This window comes from Cyrtonyx montezumae, unplaced genomic scaffold (assembly GCF_038088225.1).
Source record: "Cyrtonyx montezumae isolate F1298 unplaced genomic scaffold, pur_monq_1.0 scaffold_8, whole genome shotgun sequence".
NCBI classification, from domain to species: Eukaryota; Metazoa; Chordata; class Aves; order Galliformes; family Odontophoridae; genus Cyrtonyx; species Cyrtonyx montezumae.
Window position 1 is genome coordinate 56,355,903 of NW_027072089.1, and position 23,706 is coordinate 56,379,608.

The 23,706-nt window shown below is 37.4% G+C and overlaps 1 protein-coding gene across 3 annotated transcripts in view; it reads left to right on the forward strand.

The window, feature by feature from the left end:
* The window catches only part of CARMIL1 (capping protein regulator and myosin 1 linker 1), a 175,518-nt gene that overhangs the window by 115,034 nt on the left and 36,778 nt on the right, over window positions 1-23,706 (forward strand). For 2 of the 3 annotated variants that reach the window (XM_065753098.1, XM_065753096.1), the window contains exons 19-27: window positions 1,094-1,193; window positions 1,286-1,340; window positions 7,056-7,228; window positions 9,590-9,658; window positions 14,192-14,285; window positions 16,158-16,256; window positions 18,352-18,480; window positions 18,721-18,852; window positions 23,226-23,401. In XM_065753098.1, the coding sequence (XP_065609170.1) occupies window positions 1,094-1,193; window positions 1,286-1,340; window positions 7,056-7,228; window positions 9,590-9,658; window positions 14,192-14,285; window positions 16,158-16,256; window positions 18,352-18,480; window positions 18,721-18,852; window positions 23,226-23,401 (1,027 nt within the window). The remainder of the gene's footprint in view (window positions 1-1,093; window positions 1,194-1,285; window positions 1,341-7,055; window positions 7,229-9,589; window positions 9,659-14,191; window positions 14,286-16,157; window positions 16,257-18,351; window positions 18,481-18,720; window positions 18,853-23,225; window positions 23,402-23,706) is intronic. The other variant, XM_065753097.1, reaches the window with a different exon arrangement.

The following is a 23,706-nucleotide window of genomic DNA, read 5'->3' on the forward strand; positions in this document are numbered from 1 at the left end:
GTCTCAGTTCAAAAACTCTCACTGCTATAAAGTGTATAAGAAATAGTAATAGAATAAGTCTACCTTCGGAAGTTCATGTTGTTTGAAATAACTATAACATGACAATGCACTGAAGGCAGCAAGCATCATATTAACAATAATTTGTTTGAAGTGGGTTTAAGTAAGAGAGGATGAGAAGCTAAATGGGAAACGAAAGTATAGTGAACGAAGGAGGACCAAAAATGGAGTGAAACTGTGAAAAAGTAAGAAGAAAATTTGCAGCAAATGGTAAATCAGCTTCAGAGCTTGATTTTTTTTTTTTTTTTTTTTTTGAGAAGTCTAGGACAATTGATGGTTTATAGACTCTGTTTTTCCTAGCTGGAAATACCAACTGTTTTCTCATCTTGCAAACTCTAATTGTAGATGTGTGGAACGGGAAGAACTCATCTAGCTTTGTTTGCTTCTCTGACAGCCAAATACAAAAATTTCAGATTCCCAGCATAGCTGAAAACCAGAGTTGACAGGTGGAAAGAGTTACTGTGTCAAATTATGTAAAGAGATCAATTGTTTTAAGTACATAGAGATGTTTGACTTCTAAGTCATTCTATGGATCTAGGTTCTAGTTGTTAGTAATTCAACTAGTGGACTTTTCAAATCTACCACTAGATTGGGAATACAGTAGTTGAGCAAAGTATTTTACTTACTCTGTAATGGAATAAAGTTTGGCTTGTTACTTCAAGTCATGTTATTCATAGCCTGTTATGTTAACTTCTACATCTACAGGCTTTGATAGCTTGTTGGTACACAGCTCAAAGTTTGCCACAGTGCAAGGAACTTTCTCTTGAGTGACTGGACTGTGGACAGGGGACTATATTTTTCTTTTGTCTGTCTGGGAGATGCCTTCAATGGCTGATTAGGATAGAGATTTAGAAGGCTTGTTTTAGAATAATGCATTTATCTTCATGAAAAAGACATAAAAAAAACTTCTCTAGAACTCTTTTGAAATAGTACACTGATATGATTACTTGAATGAATTTAGCTTTAATAATTGGTCCATCTCTGAGACTTCCATGAAAATGTATTTTAATTCTTAATCTGATCTCATTCTTTACAGGCCTAGAATCTGACCTCTCAACCCTTGTAGTCTGGCTTAGTAAAAACCGATCGATAAGGCACTTGGCATTAGGCAAAAACTTTAACAACATGAAATCCAAGTAAGGTTTTTTTTTTCCTTTTAAATAACAAGAGAATGAGTAATGAGGAGAAGCTGCATATTTCATCATCTTCCTAACTTTTCTTCCCTCAGAAATCTCACTCCAGTACTTGATAATTTAGTTCAGATGATTCAAGACGAGGATTCAGTGAGTATCATTCTGCCTACTACCATTGTGTGTATTTGTATCTTCACAGCCTATTTCTAATAGTTTTCCTTTGTTGTGTTAATTTGCTGTGTAAAATTTGATCAAGATCCTAAACAAACACATCCAACATTTTGTGGTGACTTTTTTCCCGTCAATAACTTGAATTATGTGTAGAGGGGTAGGTACATGCTTCTTTGATCTGTGCTTGTTGAAAAGCAACTCATTCCATATAGCTGGATGTGTTTAGTCTTAGTTGGTTTAGGTTTATATTATATAGCCATGTGCACACAAGTTTTAAAAAATTTTGTGTCCTGATAGGATATTACAATGTTAGTGTTCTCTGGCTGGTGATATTCCTTAAATAGTGGATTTATTTATTTATGGTAGTTAATAAAGTGCTCTATTTTCTGACCACTGTTTACTCTCATGCCTGTCAAACTTTATTCATCATTCCTAGTCCTTTCTTTCTCCTTTGTGCCCCTTGCAGATAACATGCAAGCTCCTCTGCTTTCCTCATTCTCCAAAAACAGCTAACTGTAGGCTCCAGTTCTCTTAACACCTGATAAACATTTTGTCTTTATTGTCCCACATCCGAGTTCACAGTCCACGTTGCTTTCGTATTTTCTCCTATTATATCTGTCCATACCCTACAATTCAGTGGAACATTTTTAGTAGGGTTTCCAATGTCTCCTTCCATATGAGATCATTATACCCATATTCTGTGTTCATCTTTTGTCACTACTTTGAAGTGATGTGTTAAACCAGCCCTCTCTCCACCCCACATCCTTGTACTTGGTATTAGAGTTACTGCTTTTTTCCTCAATTCTTTGCTTACTTCCTCATTCTTTAAATATGGGATGTCTCTGTGTTGCAGTGAAGATTCGCACATGGATACCAGAGCTAATTCTGAGTTGGCAGCAGTGTAATGAAAGCAGTAAATCCTTGTGTGCACAAGGAGAATGGAGGGTCATTCTTGCTAAAAAGTGTGTTATAACTCTGTATTACTTCTTGTTCCAAACTATAGCCTTTCAATTTTGTATTGTGACCACCTTCTTTCATCAGATATCATCTCCTCTTTCTCTGTTCTTCCTTGTATCTCATGGTAGATCATTCATAGGATCATAGAATCTCCAAGGTTGGAAAAGATCTCTAAGATCGTCTGATCCAACTGACCACCTGTCACCAATATTTCCCACTAAACCATGTCCCTCAGTAGAACATCTAAATGTTCCCTGAACACCTCCAGGAACATCAACTCTGCCACCTCCCTGGGCAGCCAGTGCCTTACTGTTATCTCGGAGAAGAAATATTTCCAAATATCCAACCTGCCTCTCCCCTGGCACAACTTGAGGCCATTCCCTCTAGTCCTGTTGCTAGTTACCTGGGAGAAGAGGCTGACTCCCACCTCACTGCAACCTCCCTTCATGTGGTTATAGAGAGCGATAAACTCACCCCTGAGCCCCCTCTTCTTCAAAAGAAACAATTCCAACTCCTTCAGCCACTCTTCATAAGACTTGTACTCCAGACCCCTCACCAGCTTCACTGCCCTTCTCTGAACAAGCTTCAGGGCCTTGATGTCTTTCACTACTACCCTTTAAGGCTAAATCAGATGAATCATAAGCAAATATAATTTACTTCTTTTTTTCTTTTCCAGTTTCCTTCATCTGTTTGTTTTCTTGCTGGTGAATGTTTCTTCCCATATGTGCTATGTTCTAAAACACCTCTTCAACATACACTGCTTCCTTTCAGTACCCAAACCTTCTTTTCAAATGTGTGGGTTTTTTTTGTATGATAATCCTGTTCATAATATGTAAGCACAAAAGTAAAACTTCATTCCAATTTTGAAGCCTCCAGGACGTATAAAAAGTAGTTGTTGAATTTTGGGTGTATGATTTTCATGCTACTCCTGTTTTATCATCAGCTTCATTTTTTGTGCTCCTTTTCTTTGCATCTTCTGAGCTATGCAAGGCATTGTTTCATTTCCTGCCTTTTCTATAATCAGGCTCCTGTAATTTCTACTCAGAGTGTCTTTGCTGAGCTTACCTAGGCAAACATGCTTTTTATTTTCATCCTGCTTTCAAAATGTTAATGAGAATTAATCCACCAAAAAGATAGGTAGGTTACTCCAAATGTAATACCTCCTTTTTATTTCCATGAAACTGCAACAGCAACAAGAAGCACATTAACACTATTTGGTAGACTAAATTCTTAGTGATGAAACACTTTTTCAACACAGTTAGTTATGTATTTTCACCAGTCATAAGCAAGAGTCTGGTGCAGATCTTTAGGAATACAGCATACAGTGAAGGTGACCCACTGTTTCACAGCTGCTATGGCAGTGGCATTGTTGGGAAAATTTTGCCCACACGGTTCAACTTTCACAGTGCTCAGACCCACTCTTTGGTGTTCATAAATGTTCAGCAAGTGGCAATGAATGTCAGTGGGTGCAATTTTTTCTGCAGGGAGGAATTCAGTGACACACCTTTGCTCCATATGTACTTCCATGACAGACACCATTGTGTCACTGCACCTCTGCTGTCGTCTGTCACACGGCAACAACATGTAACAAAATATTGGTGGGAAGGTTCAACCTCTACTGCCATACCAGACATAATGGGCCAACATAATAAAATAATTTCAGAGCAGCCCTCTGAATTTTTTTCTTTGTCCTACATTAACCTTGAGGATGTAGCATGTGATTCTATTGCTACTACCCTGCATTTTTGTCTCTCCGCTTTCTTGTCTCTTGTTAATCCTCATTAGTGAAGGCATCTTGTTTCTTTCTGCCTCATGGGATGCTAAAATCAATCTAAAATATCTCCTAGCAGGTAAATAATCGAGGATGTAGACTCTGTAGCACTGTGGGAAAAGCATATATTGCAGATAGCTGCCTCATATCGCTATCACTCCACACAGAAATAGTACAATGCTTAGAAAATGATTTTAAGCTTCAAGCTATATTGGTTCAGCTTTGAATCCTGAAAGCAGTGGTCCTTGCTCTACCATTACTGTGCATTTAATGCCACAGGGCATTAAAACTTGCAATGGAATTGGAGAGAGCAGAGAATGGTGTTGCCCAGAGCACATGCTGCCCGGTGCTTATTGCCTGCTAGCTGCTGCAGTCAGGGAACTGTGCATTATTGGTGTGGAAAGCTGGAGTGAGAGACTGTAATCCGAGTCATACACCAAATGCTTCTTCCTGTATTTATCTGTGCTTAAAATAGACCTGTTGCTGTGTTAATATGAGTAATGATTAAAATGATTTACATAATCAATAGCTTGGGTTTATGACTGGAAAAGTACAGTTAGAAACAAATGTAATTCTACACAACTTAAAAACAGCGCTAGTAACTTAAACAGCAAGATTTCCCAGGTATTTAATACATACAGAAATGTAATATTGAGGTTTCTGGGCTTTGATATTTTGTTGTTTCGTTTTTATTATTATTTCTCTATTTAATTAGATGCTGTACTATACATTCTATAACAGTGCATTCTTATAAGAAGAGCAAGAGATGTCTGAAGCTGCGTCCTTACTGTGCAGTTTCTTTCTCTTGCAAAAAATGGTTGTTAGGCTGCTGGTACAGGATTTAGTGCTACTCAGATTGGTAATCAGTTGTGCATAGGTGTAGAGAACTATTACTGTGTTGAATGTATTCTGAAAATATATATTTAATCGTTGAAGAATTGACCTTTTGAGGGATATTATGAACGTTTGTAGGGTGGGTTTTTTTTGCTATTATTTTATGTATGTTGGATAGTTTCTTGAGTATTTAGCAGCCTTTGACTTAAATCACAGTTATGTTCTAATTATGGTTTGCTTTCAGGGCACTAAACCAGTCCAGAGGTTTTTATTCTTGCTCATTCAGTAAACAGTAAGAGTAGCTATGCAAGAAAGTTAGCAACTCAGCCACTTTAAAGACACTGCCAATATAGCAAGCTTAAAAACAAAAAGAGCTTAAGTGTATTTCTTATGTAGAAATAATGATGTACAAAAGGCAGTCCTTGCTGAACAGTGAAGAAGCCTTTCCAGACCATGTACTGTTTTGTAAGAGTGTTGGAATAATTAAAGTGAGAAATCCTTTCCTGAGAATGTATTTGAGGTTTAGAAAATCTGATACGTGGGAGCGAGCACTTGCAGCAAAGTTACTAGAATGACCTTTTCTAAAGCAATACAGGAGAAGCAGAAGAAACTTCTCTTTCACAGAATTAATGCATTGTCTGTGTCTGAGTGCTGTGTGGTACTGCTTTTCTGTGAATCTCTCACAGGAGGTCTTCTCAAATTTGTGCCAAAAACTCTAAAATAGCTTTCTAATATGATGTTAATGTTCTTTACGGTATGCAGTGTAGTAAAACAGGGGAACATGAAGACCAATTAAGGGCATTAATGTAGTAATTTCATATCTTCAATATACAATAAAACCAGCATGTGGCTTGTGTTTCTCTTAGACTTTTTAATTATAAACCTGCTGTGCCTCCAAATTTTTATGCATTTCCTTACTTATAAGTGCATTTCTTATTGTTGAAAGCTTTTTGGTTATCACTCTAATCCAGCAGTGTCTGGAAGCAAGAATCCCATTGTAAAGCAGGTACCATGCAAGCACCTTGGATCCTGGAAGGTGCATCTGTAGTTTATCTGGTTAATTTACATTAATCCAAGCCTTAGGCTTCTAATTTAGTGCCATAACTCATCCTCATGAGGTGTTGATTTTCTCATATTAGTAATTCGGAGATTCTGGGCTCCTAAAATTCATTCTCTGATAAATGCTGAAGTAGGTGTGTAGTGACAGCGTGCTTCTCTGTATGAGCTCATGCTTGAGCAAAGGAGAATGTTTTGTGGAGTTTTCTTACATCAGCAAAGGCAAATTATGATTTTAGCAGCTGTAGTACATGCACAAGACATAGTGTTGGATAGGCTGTAGTTCTTAAGCTCAGGCTCTTGAGTATTGGAAACATAGATTGAAAGAAAGACTACTTATGAAGACAAGCATTTTTTCTTAATGCTAATTGTATAATTTGCAGGAGCCCTGTAACTTGTTTCAGGTGAACAACATGCTTGTAAATAAAAAGCTGCACAAAGATTTTGCAATCACAATTGTTAGAACATCTCTGAATAATATCCATTGACCTACTCTTGTTAGTAGGTCCTCTTAGTGCTTTTAATTTCAGACCTTTTATACTTTTCTCTGGCTTCCCTCTGTGCCCCTAGTGGAAGATATGCAGATATGCAAAAAAGTTGAAGTAACAACGATAAAACAGATTAAGTGAACTGTTTTTGTTTTAATGGTGTCTCAGACTTTAATTTGTCCTTGGTGTAAAGCTCCCAGTACGAGTGAGTTCAGTGGTGTTTTCCTTTTTCACTGGTGGGGATGAGTGCTTGTTAAGTAAATCTTACCAGAGGCTGTCTTGTGAAGCTGACTATTGCTTTCTTGTCCCTATTCAGCTTCTCACCATATTCAGTACTTAGCAGGACGAAGGAAATGAGAGTAATTATTTCTTAATGTTTTTTTCAGAGTATTGCAACTTAATCTGTGTGTGTCTTTGACACCTGTGCAGTAAGTTGCCAACTTCTGCTTTACCATACATTACAGCATGTGCAGCACACATGGAAATCATTCTTTGATGCTCAGTGTCATCTCCAAGAATTTGAGAAACTTTTTTGGATGTGCATGCTTTATCAGTTGCTGTTATCTGTGCCTTTTCTATGCTCCACAGCCTCTGCAGTCATTGTCCCTCGCAGATTCCAAGCTGAAGACTGAAGTCACCATAATTATTAATGCTTTGGGCAGCAATACTTCTCTCACAAAAGTGGATATTAGTGGAAATGCCATGGGTGATATGGGAGCAAAGATGCTGGCAAAAGCCCTGCAGATAAACACAAAGCTCAGGTAAGGCAAACATATTTGCAGTAAAAGATAAAGTAGTTTAATAATGCTGAAGTTGTTGGCTTATTCTTAAGCTGTTTCTCTCCAGGATGACTCTAGGGAAAGCCAAGTAATACAGTCTCCATTTTGAAAACTTCTCAAAAAAAAAGACAATAAGAGATGGAGATTCTCTCTACAAAAACACATCCAGAACTGAATCTGGAGCAAAATTACAGTTGATTTGAAGAATATTCCATGCTTTCATGGTTTAGTATTAGGTGCAGTATTTGATTTACTCATCCACTTCAAAATCAGGGGAGAGAGATGTGGTTTTGACAGAAGAATGCGTAAGTACAATCCTTTCTGTTATGCCTTTGAAGATATGGTATTTTTCAGTTATGACAAGGCAGCTCTAAATTTCCTGCAAGCCTAAGAGAGATTAAGTTGGTATGGAGCTCTGGATGTCATCTAATCCAGCCTCCTCAAAGCAGGGCCAACTTTAACGCTAGATGGCTTCTCCAGGCAGGCTTTGAAACTCTCCAATGACTTCTCTTCCAGCGCTTAGAAAATCTGTTCTAGCTCTCTTTTCTATTGGAGGCCTTACTAGCAGATAAGTTTCTGATACTTGTGTGAAAAATAAAAAATAAACAATACCTTCTGTATTATCACTTTGAGGAGAATCAAGAACATGTGGAATTAGGATGAGTAGCAGCATGGACCATCCCTCCTTTCCCTCTCCTCCCACTTTTAGTGCTGATGGACCTTGGCATCTTTCCTCTGCATATTCATCCACCTGCCAGCTTCACTGTTTTTTAGGACATAGCTAGCACTGTTGGCGTCAGAGGATCACATTTTCTTCTGTCCTGAATGTGATTAGCAAGCAGTAAACCTTCAACCGACATGAATGTCGATTGAGAACCTCTAAATATGCCACCATCACTGGGAAAATCAGTAGTCACTCCTCCTCTTAACGGACTGTGCAGATGAATCTTTCATGGTGTATTCTTCATCTGAAGAGTTCACTTTGTGATTGGCCTTCAAAGGTTTGTTTCCTGGAGGATAAGAAATGGTTCTGGCTGTTCTGCTCAGATACAGAAATAAGTAATTGAATAAAAGCAAACATTTGTTTTGCTATTCCCAAAATGTTAAGGATACAATGGAGACATGACTAAGGTTTCTGGAATGTATTAACCTGAAATGACCACTGGTTCTTAAAGAAATAAAACCTTAAGGGCATTCAGGATTGCAGACTGATATTGTGATATGGTATGCTCTCTGTCATAACTGACAGTCTGTGGTGTGATAACAAACTATATAATATGGTGATAATTGTCTGTGATTAAAATATTATAAAATCATGTTCTGGTAGAAATATAAATGCTTGTTCCAATGACAGAAGTATCAAAAATTTTGTCCTTAATAATTTTTGATCTTTGGAGGATAGGTGTAGAATTTACCTTCTTCTTCCTTGCCTCCATCTTTCCATCTTCAAAGAACAAAGGGGTAAGGGAGTTATTCTGCAGTAGCAAGAATGGTATTACTACCTGTGAAATCCAGCATCTACAATTTGTTTTCTGAACACCAGAACTCTGTTTTTTTTTTCAAAGAACAGCTACAGCTAGTGCTCTTGCACAAGCAAGATTTATCTGCAAGATGACTGTCTCTTCTGACTGCTAATGAGATCTTTGAACATGTGTTCACAAATTGCCAGGCAGTCTGCTTGAGTGGTCTAAGCTAGGGGAAGGGGGGGGTGGAATTTATCATTCTTATTGCAATCGTGCGCTTAAAAGAGCTGCAATTTATGCACCTAACCTAATGGCATATATTGGCAGTTAATTATGTTGCATGTGGAATCATAGGAACTGTACACTGACCAGGTAGAGACCTGGATGAAGAACAGCCTGAAAATTTTGATGATCAGCATGATTTTTTTTTAATTTGTATTTATTTTTTGTAACTTCAGTGATATAACCTGTCTGGAATGGATATTGTTAACTTACTGCAATTTTCTTGGATGTGCAAAGATTGCAAAAATCAGTTTGATTTGATGTTGAAATTTGATATTCAAATCTTTCTATTAACATATATAAAGCATATATTAGTTTTTCTAAAACATGTTTATATATTATGTTCAGATATTAATAGTAGAAAATATAGCATAGAGTCCTCTTGGAAGAAAGGGGAGCTCAGGTTTGTAATATCTTTGTCCCTCACTTCAGTCATGTTAAGCTTCTAGCATAATGACTAAAGACAGTTTTTTTTAAATGTTACAACCACTGTGCAGCTTTGGACATACAACTTTGTTATTTCAACATGCAAAATTTCAGTATAGATTTGTTTGGACTGACTGTGATACTTGTTTAATTATTTTGTTTTTTCTTTCAGAACTGTAATATGGGACAAGAATAACATCACTGCTCAGGGCTTCCAGGACATAGCTGTGGCACTGGAAAAGTAAGTTCTTAAGCAACTGAATGACTGATGAAGGCCAAGCACTTAGATCCTGGTTGATAGGAGCAGCTGCACTTCACTGGAGTCAGCATCATATGAAGATGCTGAATGATTTCAATTTTAAGTATTGGGGTGCTTAGACTGAAGGAAAATTTGTGACATCACTTCCTTCAAAAAAAAAAAAAAAAAAGGGAAAAAACTATGTCTCTTTAATGAATACTCCTTTGTCAGCATTAAGACCATTGAGTTCTGCTCTGGACATCAAATTTCTGCATCTGATAATATTTTCCTTTTTTTTTATTCTCGTCCTTACAGCATGCCTCAATTCCATTCTTCTCAAAGAGAGAAGCTGTATATAATAGCAGAAAATTACTGAAGCATGCCTTTGTGATCAACATTTTCTCTTTCCCTAAGCAAGTTGAAACTATTGTTAATGATCTCAGGAACCACACTTGTTCAGTATGTTCAATATAATCTCTGTGGTCTGGGTCCTCTTGCTTCTCTGAGCTCACTCATAGTTGCAGCAGTTACCATAGGTGATAGGTGATAAATTACTTTCATCTTGCTCAATCTCCGTCATATTTTTTAATGTGTTTATTACTTAAGAGGGAAAAATAACATTTAAATTTAGCAGCAGTTGCAGTTGTTTCACGTCATTAATCTCTCAGACAGGAACAAATAGTCTCTTTAGATGTTGATGCTAATATACTATTGCTAATTTCTGGACAAGGTGTCTTAAAACTGTACAACTAATATGGGGAGTGTCTTCATCCTTAGTCATAACTGCGTGAAGCTTATAAAATTATTTGGTTTATGCAACTGCTGTTGTCATATACTTTGTTTCAAAATGAATTTGATTGCACTGATGGGGGAAATTATATAAATGGTGCATAATTAAGCAAATTATCTTGAAGTGATTTCACTGATAATAGTGAATAATAATTTGCAAAGGTTATTTGTCAGCTTGCAGGCATTTGTCTTTCAGAAAGCAACAGCATGCACATTTATGAGGAAGTCTAGTAGAAAAGAATGTATGTTTCTTGTTAGCATCAACTTAAATCTTCTGGTCTGACATGAGGATAAGTAAATAAAAGAAAGGAGAAATCCTAAGGCAAATGCAAGTAATCCAGGCATGAAAAAAAAAATTACATCTAATTTTGTTATGTTGCACTTTGTTGAGGTCACCTCTCACTTATTTAGCTTGGAAGCTGAGGTCACCTTATGTCTCTGCTGACATTTTCAAATTAGAATAATTCATAGTAACCCAACCTGAGTCACAAGCAACAAAATTTTAATCTTGATTGTCAGTGCTGGCTGAAAAGACTTAGCCTTTAAACAGTCCATCTTAAAGCTATACTCAGAATATCCTGGACCACCATATGTTATATGTATACACGAAACCATAAATACTCCATAGGAAAAAAAACAACCTGTTGTTCAGAATATAGTGAAGTATACTGAAGATGTTTGAGAGTGTGTTGTTATGGTTTTTGTTCTTATCAAAAATAATCATATAGTGATCCACAGAAGAGAAGGAAGCTAGGTTCTCATAGTATGATGAAGCTGAGGACTGGGAGAGATTGTAACAAACTTTTAATACAGGCTTAAGTAATCTGAATGTTGTTGTTGTTGGCTTTTTTTTCCCTCCTCCTCCCAGCTTTTCTTCATATGTTTAAAGGTTTGTGAAAATATTAGTTCTGTGAGGAAATTCCAGACCTTGGCCAATAACAATGTTACCAGGGGGGTATCCTGGCCAGCTGATGTGAGGTGCTGGAAAGAATTTCTATAGTCCTCTAAAGGTGTCAGTTCAGGAGACATGAAGTCCAGTAATGTGAAATTCACAAACCCAAGCTTTCAAAATACATTGTCTTAGAATCACGGAATGGTTTGTGTTGGAAGGGACCTTTAAGCTCATGCAGTTCCACCCCCCTTGCTATAGGCAGGGACATCTCCCTCTAGACCAGGTTGCTCAAAGCCGCATCCAGCCTGGCCTTCAGTGCTTCCAGGGAGAGAGCATTCACAATCTCTCTGGGCAAGCTGTTCCTCACAGTAAAGATTTTCTTCCTTATACCTAGTCTAAACCTACCCTCTTCCAGTTTAAAGTCATTCCCCCCTCATCCTGTTGCTATCTGCCCTTATAAAAAGTCCCTACCCAGTTTTGCTGGAGGCCCTTTCAGATGCCAGAGGATCCCTTCAGTTACTGGATCTTGTTGCTGTTAAGAAGGATAAAAAGGGTAAATTCATTCTGCAGCAGTGAGTGTATGTCATGAATGGAGCGGAAGTTACTACAAGAGAAGTCATGTGTTGAAATGTATGACTGTTGTAACATATGCTGTACGGAAAGGAAGAGAAAGAATTTGAGAGATTCTCTCTGATTTCTGACTGCCTCTTCGAAATGCATCAATGTTTTGTTGAGAGGATTGGTGTGTTGTTATGATGTTGCTGGTTTATTGATTTGATAGAGAAATGTACTCCATTATGAGAAAAACAGAATATAAAGAAAAAGAAGAATGGAGCAGAAAAATTAGACATGAGGTTAAACATTGCTGTCATGGTTGAAATTGAAATCAAGTTCTTCAGTTTTGTCTCTAATTGCTGCTAATGTTTAGATGCAGATAGGCTAGCTTTCCAGTACATTGCAGCCTCTTTAAAGGAAACCCACTGTGGAGCCTTCCTTGGGCTTTTTGGAAAATTCAAACATTGCCTTTTAATGTTCTACCTCTCTGACTGTGCGTCCATGAAATCCTCTTGTCTTTCATTTCCCCCCTTTCAGTCCAAGAGGGAGATGGACAGATCACTAAGCCTTTGACAAATTGAATTTAGCATATAATTACTGGCATGAGAGCTAGCAATTATAGATTTCAACTAATGTGATGTATTAAATGTCAAACAGCTGCAGAGATCCTTGGAAGTCTGCCTTTGTTTCTTTTTAACTAAATAAATACCCCACCTGCCAGGTAGTAGTCAGGCAATCAGCAGGTTCTGTAATTACCTCTCTCAGGCATTTGTTGTGGGCTAACCTGGGCAGGCAGCAAAGTACCACACAGCTGCTCTCTTGCTGGCACATGCGAGTGGCTGATGCCATACATTGTGTGTTCGCACTGGGAAAGAGAAACGGAAGCCTTGCACAGGCATGCAGTGTAAAATGTTGGGTTGTATCACTGAGGAATCAATAGGAGGGGCAGTTAAAAGAGCACTGTCCTTCAGACAGTTACGTTTTGTGTAGAATAGGAAATGGAAGCATACTGGGGTTTTGCAGTATTTGAGATATCCATGTTGCAGGCTACAGGCAGATACCTGTTCTGCTGTAATACTGGGCTTGGTCTTATTGGGCAGACAGCATGAAGGACTGGTCTAAACACCATGAACACTGAAGCTGTGTTTGAACACACAGTTCAAGGAGTATTTGGACACTGCTCTCAGATACAGAGTTTGAATTTGGGTGTTCCTGTGTGGAGCCAGAAGCTGGGCTTGGTGGTGCCTGTGGATCTTTTCCACCTTGGCATATTCTATGATCCTATTCTGTGATCCACTGCTTGAATTACTAGATTTACTGAAAGTTGGTTCTGGTTAAGTCAATGAATTAGGCTCAGCTGAAACTGTCAACTGTAAGGTGCTCATAAATAGAGGGCACTGAACATATTTATGGAGCTCTGAATGGAATAGAAACAGATGGTTAGCAGGATGTTTGCAGACAGCTGAAGGAGGAGGAAGAGGTGTTCGCAGAAAAAGAAGGCTAATTGAAAATAGGCAGAATAATTTTGCTGCTGGGTTTTAAGAACTTCCTGCTCTTTTTCCACCCTTTTATTGAAATCTAAGGGTGTGTGGTGATACCACTGCATATAACATTTTAACTGTGTAATTCTAGGCAAGTTACGTTCTTAGAGTTTAAATGCAATTTTGACTTGAGATAAAACTCTATTTCTATTCTTGTATTGCAACAGATGGATGTAGCTATGGAAATATTTTGCAAACAAATAAGCAAAATGTAGGGAGTAATTGTTTGCACAGATGAGGGTGAAGATGCCACGCTTGTTTTGTCAGCTTTTATTAATAATTCAGCAAGTGTCTTCAAATCATTATAAACATAAGAAGCTATTAAATGCTGAATTTTTAAAACCCAATTTCTTGGTCACTGTCTTATCTGTCACTGAACATTTCCATTTAGATTTTGATCTGATTGAATTGCCAGTAAGTACTGAAACTCTGTTCTGTTTTGGTATACGAAAAAATCCAAACTTGTAGGCAAAGGCACAAAGAATAATGTGGTCTTTAGTTGACAGCCACTGGGCATTGGTCACTTAACTACATTTTGTGTTTCTTGAAATCTTCACCTACGTTTAGTGTCAAAGTGAGAGCAGGAAGAAGGAGCAAATGCTGGCCTCCATTTAGTCCATTTAAAAATGTAAAAAATACTATCTTAGCACCTTCAACTGACAGGCTTCTTCTCTCTCCCTTCTAATTCATTCTCAATAAAGAGATACAGTAATTAGATTGAGTTTTACTAATAAATATATATTTTTAATTTTTCTTTAGGAATTATACTTTGAGATTCATGCCTATACCTATGAATGATGCCTCCCAAGCACTAAAAACAAACCCTGAGAAAACAGAGGAGGCGCTGCAAAAGGTACTGCCCACGTCAACCACTTACAGAAATAAAAGCAATTAAAAATCTTTTTTTTTTTCAAGTGACTGTGATTTGGTGCATGACTGAATACAAATTCTTGAGCAGTTTCATTGAATGTTTGATTTGCATGGGCATATATGTGATAATCGAGTGCTGCAAGGGCTTTTAATGCTTTCTGTTTCAATGTGTGGTGGAATACAGTGGCATAGTATCAAAAAGTCATAACCAAACCAGTGTGGTCTGGACTTTTTATTTCTGTGCATCTAAGCATGGAAAAGAGAGTCTGCAATTTGTTGGTTTTTATCAGATGGTTATTTGTATTTATTTGTACACAGAATTAGTGATAGGCATTTTTTCTCCTTTATCATAAAAAATGCCATCAGCACCATACAAGACAAAGAATGCTCTTAAATTTGGGGGAGGATAAAAACATTTACTGCCTCTGTTTTATATCATACTTATAAAGTTAACACACTGTGTTGCCATAAATGAACAACTGCACCATGTTCTTTTGGATGTAGATGATGTTGACAGTATCTGTAGCTGTTCCACTTGCATGGGCTATACAACTCCCAGATGAGTTGTAATACAGTAATTTTTTTCAAGCTCCAAGTAAACCTCCTGCTCTACTGGAAAACACATGCTTCACAAGTCTTTAATGAGTATTTTTCCTTCCACCAGGGTTGGATCATAGAATCCATATGAATAGATATTATAGAGAGTTATGATTAAAAAGAAATAGCTATGATACTTATTAATAAAAAAAATGTTTATTAATGAGATTCTCAAAGGGAAAAGTGCTGGTAGTTAGTCCCTGTTTCTTTGATGCACATAAATGATTCTAAATTTTGCTTTAAAAAGTCTAGATCATGCAGGAGGTTGTATTTCTTACATCTTGTGTAATGTAATTGTAGATAGTTTTGTATTTGAAATGATTAATGCATCTCTGAAAAATATCATTAATTCTGTATGCTAATTAGGCATTATATTCAGAGAGTACTTTTATTAATTTCAAACTTGCTAACACTTGCCCTCAGCTTGTTTAAACTTGTATTGTTCAAGCTTTGTTTATACAATATCAGGCAGATATTCCAAAACAAACAAACAAAGGACGAAAGTTTCTGGAGTAGTGCTGTGAGGGCTGCTAATTCTGTGCATGTGGGAACACCACACAAACAGTGCTGTGGAGCACAGTGAAGGTGTGCTGACTTGTTGGCATCCCAGGAAAGGCCCGCAAGCATCAGTGCACTGCAGCTTGAGCACAGGAGTGCTCCTGGCTCTGGTTCAGCACCAGATGGGCCAATCTCTACAGCACGCCTAACTTACAGTGTGGATAGTTGCAGTGGGCTGTAACCTGCAGCTTTGGGTAGAAATCACTTTTTTCTGAATAGCACTTGTGGACTGGTTAGCTCAATGTAAGTTTTGAACTGAGGCACCTGTATCAGTTACGTACTTCTCTGAAATCTATGTTGCCACTTAAATCCACTTTTTTGCAGTGAGCCAAATGAATCTAAGAGAATTAGCTTTCTTGTCATGGTCTCTACAACAATACTTTAAGGACAGATTTCGTTTAGGTTTTTCTCAGACCTGTTTCTACTCCTTTTGTTGTCAAAAGTTATTAAATTCTCCAAAAGAGATTAATAACTTGGAAAACATTGGCAAAAACACAGATTTTTATTGAGATTTCTCTACTGACTGAATGGATACTTGCCAATGTGATAATCCAGCACTGAGACACACAGAATAAGGTTTGTAGATAACAAACAAAATTACACTGAAGGAATTTTTCCTGTTAGATACAGTGGCACTGTTGAAAGCATGTAACAGTGTAGAGAGGCAAATCAGTTTCCTAATCTAGGTTTGTTTTTTTAGATAGAAAACTACTTGCTTCGTAATCATGAGACCAGAAAATACCTACAGGAGCAAGCATATCGGTTGCAGCAAGGCATTGTTACTAGTACCACTCAGCAGGTGAGTGCTTTGTTCCTAGTTGGTGCTTCTCTATTTTAAAATCTGGTTGGAGATGGAATTCTCTTGCTCTTCCATCAGAATAGCTTAAAGCAGAAAGCGCCCTGTGGGAAATAAGAAAGATCAATGATGCTGGTTTTTTTTTGGGGGGGGGAATAAAACAAAAACAACAAAAATTTTTTTTTAAAGAGGTAGGTCTTAAAAACAGTAAGAAAGACCTTGGCTTACCTCTGAGTAAACTACTGGTAGAACCACGAACAGTTTAGTTAATTTGTGCTCAGAAGTCAGACCATTTCAGCAAGCTCTTGTCAGTGTGACAAGTATTGTCGTAAAGCTATCTCATTTCTGGAGTCTGAGTTCCGATGTCTCTATACAGCACTGAGCTACCACGTAAACATGCTCTTTGATACCACCATGGAGCAAGACATCATCTACATCAGGCATTCCGAATTTCAAACATCATGGGAGGCTTTATTCAGATGTAGGGAGCAGTGAAAGGTGGTCTTTTTGTAGGGAGTGTGGGTTTTTTGTTTTTGTTTTCTCTTGAAAGAACTACCAGAATTTTCTGTGGTTGCTCACCATTCTCTAGTCTAGTGCATTTCTTGCCAGTACTCCTCAGGGCTGTTTTCAGCTTCAGTGCACCTTTACAGCAAGGTGATGTAAGCAAAATAAAACTTGATATAGCCTTTGTTTTAAATTTACTTGAGTGTTTGCACTAGTTGTGCTCTCATTCAAATGGAAGACTCCAGCAAACAGGAGAGGAATACTTGTTTTGCTCTTTACCTGTGCAACCTGGTCTAGGGAGCTACTTTGGCAGGGGGGTTGGACAAGATGATCTCTAGAGGTCCCTTCCAACCCCTACAATTCTATGATTTTCTTTACACTTTGTTGTCTTTGTCTCAGCAATCACATGCATATCAGGTTTCAGTGAAGGAAATTTATTATTATTTCAAAAGTAGAGAAAAAATACTCATTTCTATATTAAATTGTGCATTGTAGAGATGGATTTTGAGAACAGTTTTAAAACAGAGCTGAAAAAGATCCTGTACTTAGTGCTGTGGAAATACATTATCATTCCCAGAGTGTATATATTTTTTTCAGCCCAGATGTCCCAGTGAGACCTTCTACTATCTGATAATTAATTAGCTTTTTGTCCTTCTACAAAAAAACACCCAAAACCCTTTCAAGAGGAAGAGTCATGTGAAGCAGAAAAGGAGCATGCTTTGAAATTATTTCAGTTCTCATTGATAATGATATAAGATGTTAGAACTTAAGGCTTGATATGTTGATAACACATGCTCTCAGATGTTGCTTTGAAATGTCAAATAGGCAGTTCTACTGACTACTATGCAGGCCAATAAGTACTATTAACTATTATGTGCCTCTACTATGTGTTTCTTAATCAAAACTGACAGTATGTCAGCCATTCTGTGGTCCTTGTAAGGATACAGATAAGCCATCTGCTTCAGCTTTGCAGCATGTTGAATAAAATGAACTTCATCTGCATTTTATCCCACTGTGAAAAATCTGATGGAAGCTTTTGCTTTGGCATTTATAGTTTCCTTGCAACTAGGAAAATTTACATTGTGAAAGAAATCCCCCAAATCCTACACAGTGCTATTTTGCTTATGTAGGTGAAATCTCTGTTGATGTTTGTTGAATGGATTGTTACAGAGCTTTCTTTTAGTGACTGAACTTCTTAAAAACTAGCAGACCATCAAAGCAAAGGCTTAGATATAGCAACAATTTCAGTATTAAGGCTGCTCCAAAAAGCAAAACAGATCTTAAAATGAGTAACTTCTTGGTTATTTGTAGTTATCCTGGAGGTAACTGTGAGAGAAACATGCTAAATAATATATTATCTTTAATGACAAACTTTTACTTATTATTCTGGTGTTTGGGTATGCCTATAGGAGTTACAGTGCTTTCATTCTGTAGCACTGATGTGCCTCTGGGCAATGGTCATGCATTTCCAGATCTTCATATTTTCACTGCAAATCTCATCATGATAGTATTGATTTGCTACCTGGACTGAATTCAGTTCATATTTGAGCAGCATCCTGAGGTTTTGTCTTTTTTCTTTCCTTTGTTCAAGTAGATGATTGACAGAATATGTGTTAAAGTGCAAGATCATCTCAACTCTTTAAGAAACTGTAGTGTGGATGCTGTACAGGAGGACGTCAAATCTGCAGAAAGGCTTATGCGAGATGCCAAGAACTCCAAAACAGTAAGCCTTTCTCAGCAAACTTATAATACTGAGAGAGCAGTTCACTGTGGGCTTGCAGCTTTCTCCTTTTAAGAAGTTATAGTAACAGTGTGTCACAAATCAGTACTTTCCTTAGACGATGAGCTTCAGATAATATTTTTAAAGACTTTGATTTAGTGGAGCGGTTTCCTCTTCTGTGTTCAGATTTGAAGACAGGTAGCAAAGGGCCTGCTTTCTGAAGATATTCTTTCTGTCTTACAGCTTTTACCAAATCTGTACCACCTTGGTGGTGCTGCCTGGGCAGGAGCAAACGGTTCACTCTCCAATCCTATCCAAGAGACACTTGAATCTATGGCTGGAGAAGTCACAAGGGTTGTGGACGAGCAGCTTAAGGTCTGTGGGTGGCTGTTTTATCATCTCTTGTGTGCTGAAATAATTGTTTGAGTTCTTCTGTTGATGTCTAAAAATGCAAATATGCCACGCAGTTATGGTGGTTGTTTTTTAACTTCTCAGTATATTTGTGCACAAGTTACCTTTTCATTATTAGTTTCTTACAGATTTGTGCTTTATTATCTGGCTACCTGCCCAGTTGGAATGAAAAAATTACTTTGGTGTTTCCAACAGCAGAAGGAGCATATCATGTTTGTATCAAGTGGAACTTCCCTGACAAAAGCTGGTCTAGTACTTGATCTAGCAGCTGCCAGCCCTGCCTGTGGCAGAGGTTTGGAACTTGATGAACACTGAGGTCCTTTCCAGCCCAAGCCATTCCATGATTCTATTAAAAGACCACAGGCACCATGTGTCACTTCTGGGAATCTTCTAGGAAGGGAACAGTTATTGATTGCTCTCTTGGCCCTTAATAAAGCTGTCTCTAAAGCACCCTGGAATGTCTTATGCCCTGGGGTAAAGTACTCTTTAAGATATTCCACTGTAATGAAAGCTACTTTTCTGTAGGCTCCATTGCAGAATTTTTATCCCAGTGACTACTTCAAACCTGGTGCAAGTTTCCATTTAAACTGTTGGATTTGGATAACTTGTGTATATTGAAAGTGCCTCAATATTTTCTACAGGCAGCTTTGCAGGAAATCCTTTCACAAGCTTCTGACAAACCTCAATTCTTGAAATAGTTGTAATTGATCTGTAAATATTCCCATCTGTAAGTTCAAGCAGCACTTTTGCAGTAACCTCTATGTTCAGTTATGTTATGTCTTACTGTGTAATCAATGAAGAAGAGTTACTTATACAGCCTGTACAAAGGTATCTGTCCAACAAGAAGGTATGTTGGGGCAATTTGGGAACTTACAGGATCTTCTGTAAGCTGACGGATTTACAAGCAAGGTTCTGAGACAATTCAAAGCAACTTCAGTTTGACTAAGCTACCTGCCTGTGTTTTGCTTTATTTAGATTACTGAAGAATCAAAAAGTGCAGATTGAACTGTTCAACTGAATCAACATAATAATGCTTTAGTCAGGAACATAATGAAGAACAGTAACATTATCACATTACTAATTACTTTTTATAAATTAAAAAGTTAATGAGCAAGAAAATGTTGCTGAATTTTTAGCATGTTTTCCCCTTTTTCCACTGAATGAAATAAGGCAAAGACTCTCTATCACATCTCTAATTTCTGTGGACATGAAAGTGATTTAGCTACATGATTCTTCCCAGTTTAGCTTCTAGGCTGTTACTGGGACAGGCTGAACTTTGCATACAGCTTGCATACTTAAATAAGTCCTCTGCATTTTGGAGACTCTTACAGAAGGAAAAAAAATACATTTCAGTATTTGGAGTGTTATTTATTGTTCCTGGCATGAGATTGACTTGATTGATCTTTTGTTTGTCTTCATGCATTTACAGCAAAAGGCATTTTAGCTCTACCATTCTAAGCTTTTTTCATTTATTTTTGACTGCTACATCAAAGTTTAAGCACATTACAAAAAACTCTTAAGGTCATAATGCTCTTTCTCTGAAGTAACTCCTATTTGTATTAATTTTATACTCAAGGCTAAAAGGTTTTCTTTTAAACTATATGGTGATGCTAAGAGCTTTACATGGTGCAGAAAATGTTGCATGTGAGTTAGCATTTTTTTCACTTGTTTAGCCAATTCAGGGCATTATGTGGAAGCTAGACAAGGGATCTCACATAAGTACTGTTATTTTTTAATACTGAGGAGCAAAAACATGGTATGTGCTGTAAATGGTGTTTTAATTTTTAGCTTCCATGTTAACCAGATAGCTTTGTTCTAAAAAAGTGTTTGGAAATTGATTTAAGTCAAGAAGGACTTTTCACATAAATAAAGGATGTTTTTATCTCTAAGAATGAAAGAAAAGCGAAGGGAGAAGTAAAATAAGGAAAAACACCATCTTAGAGTGAGTTGAGTTTGGCCAATGGAGTAATTGTAGCATCATTCTCACATTTCTGTTCTCCTGCTGGTGTCACTGTTGACATACAAAACCCAGAGATGATTTATTCAATTAGCAAAAGCCAAAGAGAAACCTGTAGGCAAGACAAGTGGTGCTTAAGCAAGAGAAGATTGTTTTGTAAGGATAGGATGGGTGCTTGAACTGTTTGTCCTCAGTTCCATTCTAGTGCAGTGTGATTTTCAGGATAGACGAGACACTGCTTTGAAAAAAAATTAATGTTATCGGTAATTAGTGTTAGTATTTTACTTTGTCCAGTTACCATTGAAGTTCTCCATCTTCCTTATGGATATGGCCACAAGGGCTGGAAAGGCTCTTCTTAAGTGTTGTGGCTCAAAATATGCTTAAGGATCAAAGGTGGGAGTGTGGAATGAATCCTGAATGTGCAGAGAGCTTGGGAACCCAGAACAAGCCTCCACATAAGCTGTAGTGGTAGTTGTCTCATATCTGTGTTTTAAATGAAAGATCAGACCTCCCAGTACCCTTTGGCTACTTTAAGCTGCTCTCCAGTCCTTATGTATCTGCACTTAAGAATCTGTCATTTGATTCCTACAGACTGAAAGATGCCTTTTGAGATTACTGAAATTTCTAAAATTATCATACAATAATTTGTTTCTTAGTCAGTATCTACATATGGAAATTGCTGGTTATGGTAAGATAACACAGAGAAAAGTCCAATAAAATGGAGTTCAATTTCAGGTCACTTACATGTGGAATGAGATTGTAGAGAAAACAGAAATAAGTACAGTTTTCCAGAGGCTTACCTAGTAATACATAAAATAGTAATAGTAAAAAGCAGATTTTCAGAACTTCTTGGATTAGAAATTGAGCAAGGTGAATACAGGAGTGAATGTGAACAAAGGGTAGTTTCTAGTTTGGTCAGAAGATACTGCTTAGCATTTATTAGAATCTCTTTTACTGTACACAAGGTATACATGCTTACAGATAAAGCATTATGAACTTAAGTTTTAATCTTACAAGTGACTCGGTGACCAATTAATACCTTCTATGGTGTCACCTAACCCTTTTGGCTGCAAAAATTGCAAGTATTTAGAGGAAAGATGTCTAACTGATAAGGGCAGCTGTAGTGTTCTTGTGTCTCATCCTAACGTTTACATGAGAACTTCACTGCCTTCACTGCTTTCACTTTTTTGTGACATGAATTCATATGGTGATGATTATGTCAGGGTCTGTGAGGTCCTCACCTGCACCTTTTCTGGTTGGACAGCAGGAAAAATTTCTTCTCAGACAAGTGATCAGGCAGTGGTACAGGCTGCCCAGGGAAGGTGATGGAGTCACTATCCCTGGAGGTGTTCAAGAAACATGTGGATGTGGCACTGAGGGACATGGCTAGTGAGGATGAGTTAGCAGTTGGATTGGTGATCTTAGAGGACTTTTCCAGTCTTTATGATTTTGCCATTCTATGTAGTGAGTACCTTCCAGTCAGAGCTGAATTTATGTATGGTTTATAAAGTTGGATTTAAACCAGAATTACGTTTTCTTACAAGCACAGGTAGGTGAGTAAATCCAGTGTGGTTGAAAGGTGCTTCATGACACCATTTCACTGAGGAACACATGAAAGATTTTTTTTCTAAAAATAAAAAATAAAAACAAGTCTGAAAGAAATTGATTTTATCATCAGGATTGGCCTTACTCTAAAAAAGTTGAGGGGATTAAAGAGTTCCATGGTTTTGTTTCCATTGTTCTCTCCTGTGTTTTTGTTGGGTTTTTTTTGACCAGTCATTTAAAAATAAAAATAATTGTTTAGTGCATCTGTTTTGCTGCGGACTTCCATGAATGTGAGATCCATACACTAAAAATATTTACCTTCCTTGCAAATCATACCTCTAGCTACATCTTAGTTTCTGGCTATATGCCCGTATAGCGCACCCAATTCTTGTGAGTCTCCTTTGTGTACTAATTTCCCTTTTAAAAAAGAGAAGGCAGGTCTGGAGCATGCTGAGAGTTTCCAGTTCAGGGAAGAGGTTGGTGTGGCAGAGCTGCCTCTGCTCCTGCAGTATGTAGGGGCAGGTGTATAAGGGCAGCTAATTTCTTGTTGTTTTACAATTAAATACATGGAAATGTGAGAGTTTTGGACTTTAAAAGGTAAAGTGGTACAGTTGTAGGTAGTTTTCAAAACTAGTGTGTTGTTTTTCCTAAGCTTTGTTTTGTAAAAAGGCTTTTATATTTCAGCTGGATTGCCTGATGATTAGTGTATAGGAAGAAAAATTGTTACAATTGCAATTCTAAAAGTACCATGGTGCCATGCAGCAGAATAATGGTGTAATCTACAACTGATCAAAGTCTCCATACCTGACATTAGCTTTTGCTTACTGTGCTGCAGACTCTCCTTGAATCCATGGTGGATGCAGCAGAAAATCTTTGCCCAAATGTAATGAAGAAAGCTCATATCCGTGAAGATCTGATTGAAGCTAGCGCTGAAAAGCTTTCAATCCCACGCACTTTTGTAAAGAATGTCCTTTTGGAGCAATCTGGAATTGATATCCTCAATAAAATCAGGTACTTGAAAAGATAAACAAAATCAGTTACAGAGCTTAGAAAGGACTGCATTTTGTGTATGTTTGTGTAGTAGATGATTTTTTGAGTGCTTCGATGACTTACAAGAAACTATATTAAGACATTCAAAGAGCAGGAAATTGTTCTATGGGTCCAGTGAATGTAGTTCAGGAAACTCAAATATTTGGAATCTACAGGGATATTAAGTCGATCATTAATGCGTGTGTTTCAGTTTTCTTTAATAAGACTTTTGGTTTATGGTGCACAAATAACATTTTCATGACTGCTCTATTTTTTAACCTATTGCT